Below are 12,206 nucleotides of genomic sequence, written 5' to 3' on the forward strand. Positions count from 1 at the left end.
AATATTAAAATTTAATGCTATTTTTTTTAAAAATAAATGGCTACATTTAGTTGTTTTTATTGTGTTTATAAATATTTTTAAAATGTTTCTATTTTTTTTCTATCAAATTTTTGAGTTGAGAGATATTTTGGTAGTTTATCAAAATATTTTCCATCTATATTTTTGAACATTATTAACTTCTGCTGTTCCTATAATATTTCTCAACTAACTTAAAAATAGAGCTGAGTCCACCAGTTTTTTTGTACTTTGAACTCTTTATCTAAGAAACACGCGCAGGGGTGTCTCCCTCAAAATGCAGTCCCTTTTAGAATAATTTGTTTTGTTGTTGCAAGAGAGGGGCTAAAAGCTCATACCCCATAGGGCCCAGGACCACGAACAAAACACAAGGAATGTTATACACCGTTGGCAAGAGGCTGATTAAAGATGAAGAGGGTGGGCTTAACGTAGCCCATTACCCAAAAATTAATCAGATTTCCATTAACAAAAGTGCGGCGGATTGGCAGTCGGGCAGAGCATCTAACGACCTAACCGCGAAATTGGCAGCCCGTGATCTCTTCTTCTCAATACTCTCATTATTTACGGTGAAACTTCGGGAATTTGGAAAAGAGAAAGGAATCGACTATGAGAACTCTTGCAAAATTTATTTGTCGTTCTCTTTGTATCTTGCCCAAGCACTTCCAATTAACTCCGCCATTCTCACACCCAATATTCCACCCTCGAATTCCATCTTTACTACGTTTTTACTCTGCCGGTACCTCATTCCATTCTTTTCTTCTTTATTTAAAATTTATTGTATTAATTTCTTGATGATGGATCGTTAGAGCTTGTGAAATTCATTTATAGCTAGAAGATTGATCGCATTTGAATTGATTCGTTAACAGAAGTGCAACCTCAACTATCTACGGAGCTCTTGAGCATAATGGAACAGAGACTATCTGCTATTGAGTACAGGTCTGCCACTCTCAACAATCTTCTCAATCAGGTAATGCAATGCCTTATTTCATTTCTCTTGTTTCTTCACAATTTCTAAGTTCAAATTTCACTCTTCATGCTCTATCTTATGTTTTAATTTTTCTTGTTATTTGAAGACAGCCCGAAATACCACCATCAGAATACGCAAGAGCAAATAAGGAGCTTCGTAAACTGAGCAGTTCGTTACACCTTATTAACGAGTTGAGGGCTAAACAGAAGGTATTGAACTCTCTTCATCATGTTTCTTTCAATAAAGAGTAATGTTAAGAAGCTTGTTTTGTTTTGTTTGGTTTTGTCTTGCGTTAGCTTGTGTTATTTTTTTCTACTGTGTGCAGGAAATTGATGGCTTGAAGTCACTGGTGGCTGAATGTTCCGATGACAAAGACATGCTTAACATGGCGACAGAGGAAATGGGACAAGCCATAGAGGAAGAACGAAGACTGCAACATTTGCTGTTGAAGTCCTTACTTCCTAAGGATGATGCTGATGAAAGGGACTGCATTTTGGAGGTCAGAGCAGGCACTGGTGGGGAGGAGGCTTCTTTGTTTGCAATGGACATTTTCAAAATGTAAGGTTGCATTTGTGTTATCGAAATCAAATGGAAACTATTATTACAGTTTTCTAAAAAGTGATATTGTCTAACATAATACAGGTACGAAAAGTATGCTCACAAGAATGGCTGGAAATTTGTAGTAGTAGATATTGCTCAATCAGATTTTAAAGGATACAAGGTACATATTTTATACATTTTGTTTTTGTATGATCTGATTTCTGTGCTTTCCTCAAGTTCTTGATATAATAGAACTGCATTTCATCCTGCATCTGATGGATTTCTTGATTGAACTTTACTTTCTCAGGAAGCTAGTGCAGCAATTGCAGGAGATGGTGCTTTTGGGAAACTAAAATTTGAAAGTGGAATACATAGAGTACAGGTTTTGGCTACAACCGTTTACCATCCATGAACAAATCTACTTTCTATCATTTGCTGACTTCTTTCTTTTTTGTTTAAAAAAAAAAAACAACAAAATAAAAGAGAGTTCCGGTGACAGAAAAATTAGGTCGAGTTCATACCAGTGCTGTTTCTGTCGCAATCCTCCCCCAGGCTGACGAGGTAATTAAATAATTAATAGCTTATCAAAATTGAGCACATTTTATTTAAGTATATGAAGTAGTAGTTTTAACATTTTGTTCTCTGGACATAATTCAAAGGGAAAGGGTATCCTATAATTTATGTACAGTCTAGTATGAGACAATATGATATGTTCCTACTTGTCTTTGCTTTTGTGCCGTTATGCAGGTTGATGTTCAATTGAAGAATGAAGACTTAAAAATTGATACCTACAGATCTGGTGGTTCGGGTGGTCAGCATGCAAATACAACAAACAGTGCTGTTAGAATAACTCACATTCCGACTGGGATTACAGTTGCTATACAAGATGAGCGTTCTCAACATCAAGTGAGTATTTTCAAAAGATTGGGTATAATTTTCGTTTGAATGATTTTAACAAGAAATGTGTTCCATCAGTTAAGGTATCTCAAATTTGATGCACAGCTTGTATTCCTTGGCTATTTTTTTGTTTAGAGAAAGCAACTTTGCAGTATTGATAGTTTGATACATTTTATTCTCAATACTTTCTGAGTGCATGGATTGACTTATCAACCTGAAGAAAAGCTAGAAAACATATTGGAAGCTTATTGACTGTTATGTCTTTCTATTTAGTTTGTTGATGAATTCAATATTTTGTTGCTGTGGACATTTCTCGTAATTGTGTGTTTATGTTTGTCTTTTTTTTTTTTTTTTGCTTCTTTACATTGTACATATGTTTCCTTATTTCTTTTAGAACAAGGCCAAAGCACTTAAAGTACTGTGTGCAAAGCTATTTGAAATGGAAAGGGTCCGAGCTCATAGTACACGATCAAAACTTCGGTCAGAACAGGTAGGAGAGTTTTTTTGGTTGTGAACTGTGTTGAATTGCCTATACCTTAGTTTGCTTTTTGGATTGACTTCGAGTTTGTCAAACTGTAAAGATTGGCAGCGGTGATAGATCTGAACGCATCCGGACATACAACTTTCCTCAAGGTCGTGTCACCGATCATAGAGTTGGTATAACTTATCACTCAATAGATGATGTGATGCAAGGTGAGAATCTTGAGGTATTTATTGATGCTCTTTTATTGCAAGAAGAAATGGATGCAATTGCAACTTTTAGTTCTTCTCAGTAACACCAACTGATGGAACCAAGCATTACTGATTAGTGACTGTTAGTTCGGGGACTCATTTTTGTACTTCCCATGCTGAAAAAGAAAGGTTATTGTATTTTGAATAAGATATGCTAGATTTAGAGAGAAAAAAAAAGTTGAAATTCTGATAGCATAGTATCCAATGATGTGTGTATGATTATTTGATAATATAATTACACGATATATTTGTTCGCTTGTGTTTCCCATTTCAGATTATATCCCTTTATTTTTCAACTTTGCTTTTGCACTAAAACTCTTGCCTTTCAAAAGAGCAGAGTATATTTTGACAAAATCCAATAAAGGAAAAAGAGTATAGTATGACTTAAATTAAGAATATGCACAAAATTAAATCATTTTGCTAATATGAAAATGTTTTTAAATAATTAAATCATTTCGTGTCTAATCACCAAAAAAAAAAATAATTTGGTGTCCAATCTTAGAACGTTAAAGCGTTTTTAAATTCATAACCACGACAAGTCACTTACTTTTCTTGCAAGACATAACATTGAACTATGAAAGATCAATGATAAATTGATAACGATAATTAAAAAGTGATAAATAGCTTTAGGTTTGCCTTCTCTGCCCTACCATGGTACAAGTATATTATGTTAGAAAAATATTCCACATATTTATTTTATTTGATACATCAAATTAACATAAGATAAATGTTAGGAGACTAATATTTTTAATGGTAAAACATGAAGAATTGGTTAGTATTAGCTCAAATGCAAGATAAATATAATAAAAAAATTGATCTATTAACATTTTTCCTAATACAAATCTGTTTACTTATTAAATTGAGTGAGAAACTTGTCTTATATATTATTTATGACAGAGAAATGTTCATTATAATATTGTGCGAGACAAAAAAATAAATACAACTTATAATATGGTTTGGCTTAAGGTACTTATTAGTTTATGCTAATTGTTACCCCTTTTTTCTCTTTATTTGGCTACTTCACAAGAAACCGAAACTTCAGATTTCTTTTGAAGCAGAAGCACTCCTGTTGTTCCTAAATGTTCCTTTGTTACTAGTTGCATGTTTGTATTTGTGTTCAATCCATACACTGCTAAGTTTATTGAAAAGCATGATATTTGTTCCTAAATGTTCCTTTGTTACTAGTTGCATGTTTGTATTTGTGTTCAATCCATACACTGCAAAGTTTATGATATTTCGGCCCAATCTAGCCTAACATTAACGTAATGTTGTAACTTGTAATATTCAATTGCAAAGTGATGGTAATAAGTGGCTAAGAGAAGGGGCTTGAATCTTAGTCCATTTTTTTGAATATTAATTTCTGTTTTTTTAAAAAAATTTCAGGAGATATTTCTGCTTTTGTCTGATAACAAGTCAAGAGACATTTTTTTTTGTTTCGTAACGAGTTATGAGATATTTTTTATTTTTGTTTCCTACACTATAGAAACAGAATAGGAGTAGAAGAGAAAGAGAAAATCACACCAAGATGTATCTTGATTCAACTGCTAAGTGCAATGCAGCCTACATCCAGTCTCTGTCACAATAGTGACGGAATTTCACTATAATCATAAGATTACAAACACCAATTCTTCCCTAGCATCTACCCAATCCTATCTGGGACAAATTCAAATTCTATTTCCAAATTTGAACTTGACTTGGACTCCTACCAAGCTTTCAACTGCAAAGTGCTAACCCAATTTGCAAGGGAATCCCCTCAAGATCATGACAACAAAACAGAAATACATACAAATAATTTCTGAGATAACTATAGCTTTTTCTTTAACTCTCTGTCTTTTTTCACTTATTGACTTTTTCTTACAAAACCTCATAGTTTGCCTTTTACCAATAAAACATAGACAGACTCACTGAAAAAAAGAAATATTCAATAAAAATCATGAAGGAGAAGAATAAACAGCTCAAAGAGTTATGGGAACCCAAACGTGTGCTCTCACTCCTTGATCTCAAACCTTGGCCATTCACCCTTATTATAGAAGGGGAAGCTTCCAAGATTGAAACCGGTTCAACCAAGCAACTTCTTCTCCAACCAAAAACAGCTTCAGTTCCGACAGAGAGAAGAGAGAGAGAATACCAAAAACTAACATGCAAGTACCTCTCTCAACCCTTTTCATCAAACTTTTTCAATCTGAGCTCTTGATCTTGACTTTGGCTCCAAGAAAGAATTTCAACCCTTGATGATTCTCTGGTCCTTGATAGCTCCAACATTTTCATATTTGCTTCTTCCTCTTCGTAACTCCAGTAGCTACCTTCTCTCTTGGATGAACAAAAACGGAACAGAGCTTTAGCCACAGAGATCTTCCTCTCTGACCGAGACGGATTGCTTCTATTTTTGGCTTCGAAAATCTTGAAGCCCTTCTTCAAATCATGCCTTCAATGGCAAAAATTTTGCCATGCCTTACTTCAGATCTTCCTTCCTTATAGCCTTTCTTCCATAGGCTTTTCTTTGTGACTTTACTTTTCTTCTGATAACTTTCTATCTTCTTCTTTCCTGTTGATATGACCGAAAGACAAGAAAGAGGAGAGAGAAGAGAAAAGAAAATTTTTGAAGAAAGTAATGAATGAAATTAAAACAAATTGAAGTTCCACTTCCATTTTTCTATGCATAAAGTAACGTGTAAAGCACTCAATATGATTAAATCAAATTTAATTTTCACTTCCAGTTACCAATGTATGGAGTCACGTATTAGGCTTTTTGGTTACCAAGGAATGCATTTAATTGAATTGAGATTTGGGTTCCAGTAACTATGTCATGAAGACTTTCCAATGAGATCACCATATGGACTTTAGGAAGCTTTGGTTTCTTACTTTAATTCATCATGGGCTTTGATGGATTTGGACTTATTTTGGATTTCTTTCCATTTTATCATTCAGCCACCTGATTTGATTAATTTTGTCCAAGGCTTGAATTTGTTCGATGATCAAATTGGACTTGTTTAACTTTTGGCCCAATATGAAATTAAATTGCTTGCATGCACTCTTGAATAGGGATGTTAATGGGGCAGGGCGGGGGCGGGGGATGCCTCCCTGCTCCCCATCCCCGCCCTCAGATTTGCTCCCATCCCCGTCCCATTCCCCGCTGTGGGGGAATATTGCTCCCCATCCCCATTCCCCACGGAGCCCCATTTCCCGCGGGGATCCCATTCCCCATCTACATAATAGTTCTAACTAATTATTAATTTTCATATGAATAGAGCTACAAGTATCTATCTTATACAAAAACTGCAAGATTTTATACAAAAAGTCTAAATGACACGATGGTGACTTCTTTCGAAATAACGCAATGGGGGGACGCAACGACGAGCCAAAGGAAAAAGCAGTGGACGAGGTGGGAGACGCGGCAACAGAAAGGAGAATGGACACGACAGCAGAGTTACGAAAAGGAACGCCGCAAATAGAAATTACGACGCGGTAAGGGTGATGGCACGGTGAGGTGTGACGATGCGGTGAGAAGGGTGACGAGGGGGTGGCTGCAGAGAGGTTGGATGGAGTATGGACAGCCTTAGGGATCTCTGAATTGAAGAGGGGTTATGCAAATAAAGTTTTGGGTTTCTATATATATGTGTGTGAGAAATGACTAAAAAATATATATGAGAAATAAACTATTAAGGATAATTCAAGGAATTCATAAATTTCGGGGAATAGCGGGGACGGAGCGGGAATCCCCGCTCGGGTCCCTGCGCCTGCTTCGGGGGAATTTTGTCCCCCATCCCCATCCCCGCGGGGAAAATTCCCCACAATCGGATCCCCATTCGGAGCAGTCCCCGCAGGGATCCCCGCGTCTCGGAGAATTTTGCCATCCCTACTCTTGAACACAAATCATCAAACAACCTATTGGAAATTATTAAATAAAATACTCAATAATAATTTTAATAATTTTCTAATTTATATTTTAATAATGTTTGATCATCATTTCAGTTTTTCAAACTCAACAATCTCCCCTTTGATGACAAACATTATTAAATTGAATGGAAAGAGTTAGGATAGATAACTTCCCTTTAAAGATTTGCCAAAATCTCCCCCTTTCTTTTGTTCAATGTGCTCCCCCTTAATGTGTACCTGATTAACAAAATATTCAAGAAAACCATCACCTGTATATAAGCTCTAAAGAGTTCCAAGAAGACAAAGTTTTCAAAACCTGAAACCTTTAAGACCGAGCCATTATTTTCACAACATGATCCAGACAGAGCTCAAGGTGAAATTCTCTAACACAAAGTGCTCAAAACAATGAGCCAAAACAGAGCACAAAGCAGAGTATAAATATTAAACAGAGTACAAATATGAAACAGAATGCTCATGTCCAAATAGGGCAGCAAAGAAACCGTTTCAATTCAGCAATTCAGCCCTTCTTTCGTTTTTCTCCCCCTTTTGTCATCAAGGAGGGACACATCATATGTCAAAATTTGTAAGACTCTTATCAATTCACAAAAATCATCAGCCAGCCTTGAACCAAGCATGAATCAGAGCTAAACCAAATATTAATTAAAAGATATTTCTTCAAGAGCTCAGATGCTAAGCTATAAACAATATTCACAACCAGATCAAACTGCAGATTTTTAAATACAAATTCAAAAAATAAATAGCAGAAAATTCAAATTATAAACAACAGGTTCAAGCATTATCATCATAGATCAATATAGAAATAGACAACAGCCTTTCAATTCATTTTTCTTTCTCCCCCTTTTATCATTAAGGAGGGACATCTGCATGAAAAAACAGTTCACCATATATGCAAAAAAATGTAGAACAGGTAAAAGTGTAAAGATTAATTTACAGTCACCCAATAGAGTTCAACAACTAAAATAAAAAAATAGAACAAAAATAATGATAAACCAATGTTTCAGAAACAGTTTTTCAGCAGCAACATCATGGAACAGCCTTAAAAAAAAAGACTCAGATACCAAAACAAAACAAAAACTATAATAAATATAAGCAATATTTATAATCAGACCAATATGCATACTCATAATTGCCTGAAATAATAGTGTAAAACAAAAAAAATTGCAGCCAGTCTCGAGCATCATAAGTTCAACTTGTTTCACTATAACTGTTTTAATTTATTTTCATACAATGCTTACTCCCCCTGTTATTATCGAGAATAGTAATCCTGCACGCAAAAACAGTTCAATATGCAATCCACAAGTGCAAAACAGGTATGAGTGTTAGTGTCAACAGAAGTTGTAAAATGTATCATCAAAAAATAGATTATAAAAAAACAGCTGCATCAAGTTAGACTAGACATCAGATCCCTCATCCTCGGTTGCAAGAGGATCTTCTTCTTCTTTCAAAATTGTGTCATTGGCTGCCTTTGTGCCATTTTTCTTAGATTTCTTTATAGCACCACTACCCATAAGATATAAATTCTATCCTGGGTTTCATTACTCAGATCGACACCAAAATATTCAAAAATGCAAGTTAAAAGTATTCTATATGTAAGAAAAAATGGGAGTAGTAGAGAAGATGAGAAGTTATCATAATAACTGTTTTAAATGTTCAAAAATCCTTTGAAAACACAAACCAATTCAATAAAACGAGATTCAAAGAATTTTAAATTTTAAAAACAATATAGGCAGTTTTGAAATGACAAATCAAATAAAAGATTGAAAAGATTTTGAAACTGATTTGACTTGAAAAATGATGAATGCAAATACTCTTCTTTTTGGCGTATGTGATCAAAATAAGCAATGAGACCCACTACATAAAATAAAACAACTTTCTCTTGGGCTTAGTGGTGGTTTTAAGGAAACAAATTTGACCACCAAGAATTTAGTTCAGATCTAAATTCATTTAAAATTATCAACACATAGTCTGAACTTTATAGAATCTAGAGGGAGTCATCATCTGCCCAATTTTGTCTCCCTGTAACCTGCGAGACAAAAACAACCAGAAAAATCTTTAAGCATATTTAATTCAAAAACTCAGCAATCAATAGTCCCTAGAGTAGTTCTCAATTTACAAAATCTATCTTCACATAGAGGTTTTGTAAAAATATCAACCAACTGATCCTCAGATTTCACAAATTGTATGTCAATTGTTCTCTTTTGCACATGTTCTTTTATGGAATGGAATCTTACTTCAATGTGCTTAGTTCTTGAGTGTAAAATATGATTTTTTTAAAAAAATTATTTCACTCAAGTTGTCACAAAACATAGGGATACTATTGACTTGTAATTTGTAATGTGCAAGTTGTGTTTTAAACCAAGTCAATTGAGAACAAGAGGAAGTTGAGATATATTCAGCCTCAGCCGTGACACAGGTAGCTTGCTTCTTGCTTAACCACACATGGATTGTCCAAGACAACAACAAATTTTTGAAATGCTATTCCTATTCACACAATCTCACGATCTCAGCAAGATCTTATTTTGCTCAAATTGGACCAGTTCTTCCTCCATTCCTTTTATCCAAGAGGGATCTTCAATAATGAATTTATGAAGATGGTTCTTCAAGAACTTTCTTTCTTGATTTTGGTGAGGTGATCTCAGGTTGAGTATGAACATGATCAGTTCTATTGTGATTTTCAGAAATCTCTGTATCAGGAGGAGACAAAATAGAATCGTCTCCTAGATTCTGGTCTGCAGAATTGTGAACAACATCTTCCATTGTAAGTTTAAATTTGTCTTTTCCATGAATTCTATCTGAATTTTGTGCAATTTCGGTTCCTGCATCAATTTTCTCAACAGCACTTGAAATGGAGTTAGATTCATCAAAAAATGATATTTGAGCTAATACTAACCAATTCTTCATGTTTTATCATTAAAAATATTAGTCTCCAAACATTTATCTTATGTTAATTTGATGTATAAAATAAGATAAATATGTGGAATATTTTTCTAACATAATTTACTTGTATTGTACCATGGTAGAGTAGAGAAGGCAAACCTAAAGCTATTTATCACTTTTTAATTATGGTTATCAATTTATCATTGATCTTTTTCATAGTTCAACGTTATGTCTTGCAAGAAAAGTAAGTGACTTGTCGTGGTTATGAATTTGAAAACGCTTTAACGTTCTAAGATTGGACACCAAATGCTTTTTTTTGGTGACTAGACACCAAATGATTCAATTATTTAAAAACATTTTCATATTAGCAAAATGATTTAATTTTTTGCATATTCTTAATTTATGTCATACTATACTCTTTTTCCTTTATTGGATTTTGTCTCACAGGATTTTGTCAAAATATACTCTGCTCTTTTGAAAGGCAAGAGTTTTAATGCAAAAGCAAAGTTGAAAAATAAAGGGATATAATCTGAAACGGGAAACACAGTTACACAGGTGACCAAATATATCGTGTAATTATATTATCAAATAATCATACACACATCATTTGATACTATGCTATCAGAATTTCTACCTTTTTTTCTCTCTAAATCTAGCATATCTTATTCAAAATACAAGAACCTTTCTTTTTCAGCATGGGAAGTACAACAATGACTAACTCAGTAACGCCTGGTTCCATCAGTTGGTGTTACTGAGAAGAGCTAAAAGTTGCAATTGCATCCATTTCTTCTTGCAATAAAAGAGCATCAATAAATACCTCAAGATTCTCAGCATGCATCACATCATCTATTGAGTGATAAGTTATACCAACTCTATGATCAGTGACACGGCCTTGAGGAAAGTTGTATGTCCGGATGCGTTCAGATCTATCACCGCTGCCAATCTTTACAGTTTGACAAACTCAAAGTCAATCCAAAAAGCAAACTAAGGTATAGGCAATTCAACACAGTTCACAACAAAAAAAACTCTCCTACCTATTCCGACCGAAGTTTTGATTGTGTTATCTATGAGCTCGGACCCTTTCCATTTCAAATAGCTTTGCACACACTACTTTAAGTGCTTTGGTAAGTGCTTTGGCCTTGTTCTAAAAGAAATAAGGAAACATATGTACAATGTAAAGAAGCAAAAAAAAAAACACAAACATAAACACACAATTACGAGAAATGTTCACAGCAACAAAATATTGAATTCATCAACAAACTAAATAAAAAGACATAACAATCAACAAGCTTCCAATATGTCTTCTAGCTTTTCTTCAGGTTGATAAGTCTATCCATGCACTCAGAAAGTATTGAGAATAAAATGTATCAAACTATCAATACTGCAAAGTTGCTTTCTTTAAACAAAAAAATAGCCATGGAATAAGCTGTGCATCAAATTTGAGATACCTTAACTGATAGAACACATTTCCTGTTAAAATCATTCAAATGAAAATTATACCCAATCTTTTGAAAATATTCACTTGATGTTGAGAGCGCTCATCTTATATAGCAATTGTAGTCCCAGCGGAATGTGAGTTATTCTAACAGCACTGTTTGTTGTATTTGCATGCTGACCACCAGATCTGTAGGTATCAATTTTTAAGTCTTCCTTCTTCAATTGAAACATCAACCTGTATAACAGCACAAAAGCAAAGACAAGTAGAAACATATCATATTGTCTCATACTAACTGTACATAAATTATAGGATACCTTTTGTTCCCTTTAAATTATGTCCAGGAAACAAAATGTTAAAACTACTACTTCATATACTTAAATAAAAAGTGCTCAATTTTGATAAGCTATTAATTATTTAATTACCTCGTCAGCCTGAGGGAGGATTGCGACAGAAACAGCACTGGTATGAACTCGTCCTAATTTTTCTGTCACCGGAACTCTCTTTTATTTTATTGTATGTTATAAAAAAAAGTCGGCAAATGACAGAAAGTAGATTTGTTCATGGATGGTAAATGGTTGTAGCCAAAACCTGCACTCTATGCACTCTTTATCGTCCCTACTGGGTATGAGCTTTTAGCCCTCCCTTGCAACAACAAAATAAATTATTTAAAAAGAAACTGCATTCTGAGGGAGACACACCCGCCACAAAAGATAGTTCAGAAACTCAACTCTCTATAAAACCATCAAATAGTTTTATAAAAGATAGATATAAAAATTTATAATAATTGAAAACAATTTAGTGGTAAAAAAAAGCAAGTTGAGGAATAGATCCTTTTGTACGTGT

The 12,206-nt window shown here is 34.2% G+C and overlaps 1 protein-coding gene and 1 long non-coding RNA gene across 4 annotated transcripts; one reads left to right on the plus strand and one right to left on the minus strand.

Annotated features, from left to right (window-relative positions):
• On the plus strand, positions 468 to 3,417 carry LOC107646024 (peptide chain release factor 1). 3 transcript variants are annotated; one of them, XM_016350207.2, is made up of 10 exons: positions 470 to 751; positions 882 to 982; positions 1,093 to 1,191; positions 1,308 to 1,540; positions 1,625 to 1,703; positions 1,830 to 1,904; positions 2,006 to 2,083; positions 2,270 to 2,428; positions 2,814 to 2,909; positions 3,001 to 3,417. In XM_016350207.2, exons 1-10 carry the CDS (start codon positions 622 to 624, stop codon positions 3,193 to 3,195), a joined length of 1,245 nt encoding a protein of 414 aa, XP_016205693.1. In that variant the 5' UTR covers positions 470 to 621; the 3' UTR covers positions 3,196 to 3,417. The 3 variants fall into 3 exon arrangements, with proteins under 3 accessions (XP_016205694.1, XP_016205693.1, XP_020959597.1); XM_021103938.1 differs by having other exon boundaries at positions 617 to 751; positions 844 to 982; XM_016350208.2 differs by lacking the exon at positions 2,270 to 2,428 and having other exon boundaries at positions 468 to 751.
• On the minus strand, positions 10,473 to 12,066 carry LOC107646026. The gene is made up of 4 exons (XR_001621611.2): positions 11,786 to 12,066; positions 11,426 to 11,597; positions 10,960 to 11,069; positions 10,473 to 10,868 (listed from the first exon to the last, which is right to left on the minus strand). It is a non-coding gene; the product is annotated as an uncharacterized LOC107646026 (long non-coding RNA).

This window comes from Arachis ipaensis, chromosome B06, assembly GCF_000816755.2.
Source record: "Arachis ipaensis cultivar K30076 chromosome B06, Araip1.1, whole genome shotgun sequence".
Lineage (NCBI taxonomy): Eukaryota > Viridiplantae > Streptophyta > Magnoliopsida > Fabales > Fabaceae > Arachis > Arachis ipaensis.

Coding starts and splice junctions, on each gene's coding strand:
- LOC107646024 (XM_016350207.2), top strand. CDS start 622: ATGAGAACTCTTGCAAAATTTATTTGTCGTTCTCTTTGTATCTTGCCC. Junction 752..881: donor ACTACGTTTTTACTCTGCCG/GTACCTCATTCC, acceptor ATTCGTTAACAG/AAGTGCAACCTCAACTATCT. Junction 1,192..1,307: donor AGTTGAGGGCTAAACAGAAG/GTATTGAACTCT, acceptor TACTGTGTGCAG/GAAATTGATGGCTTGAAGTC.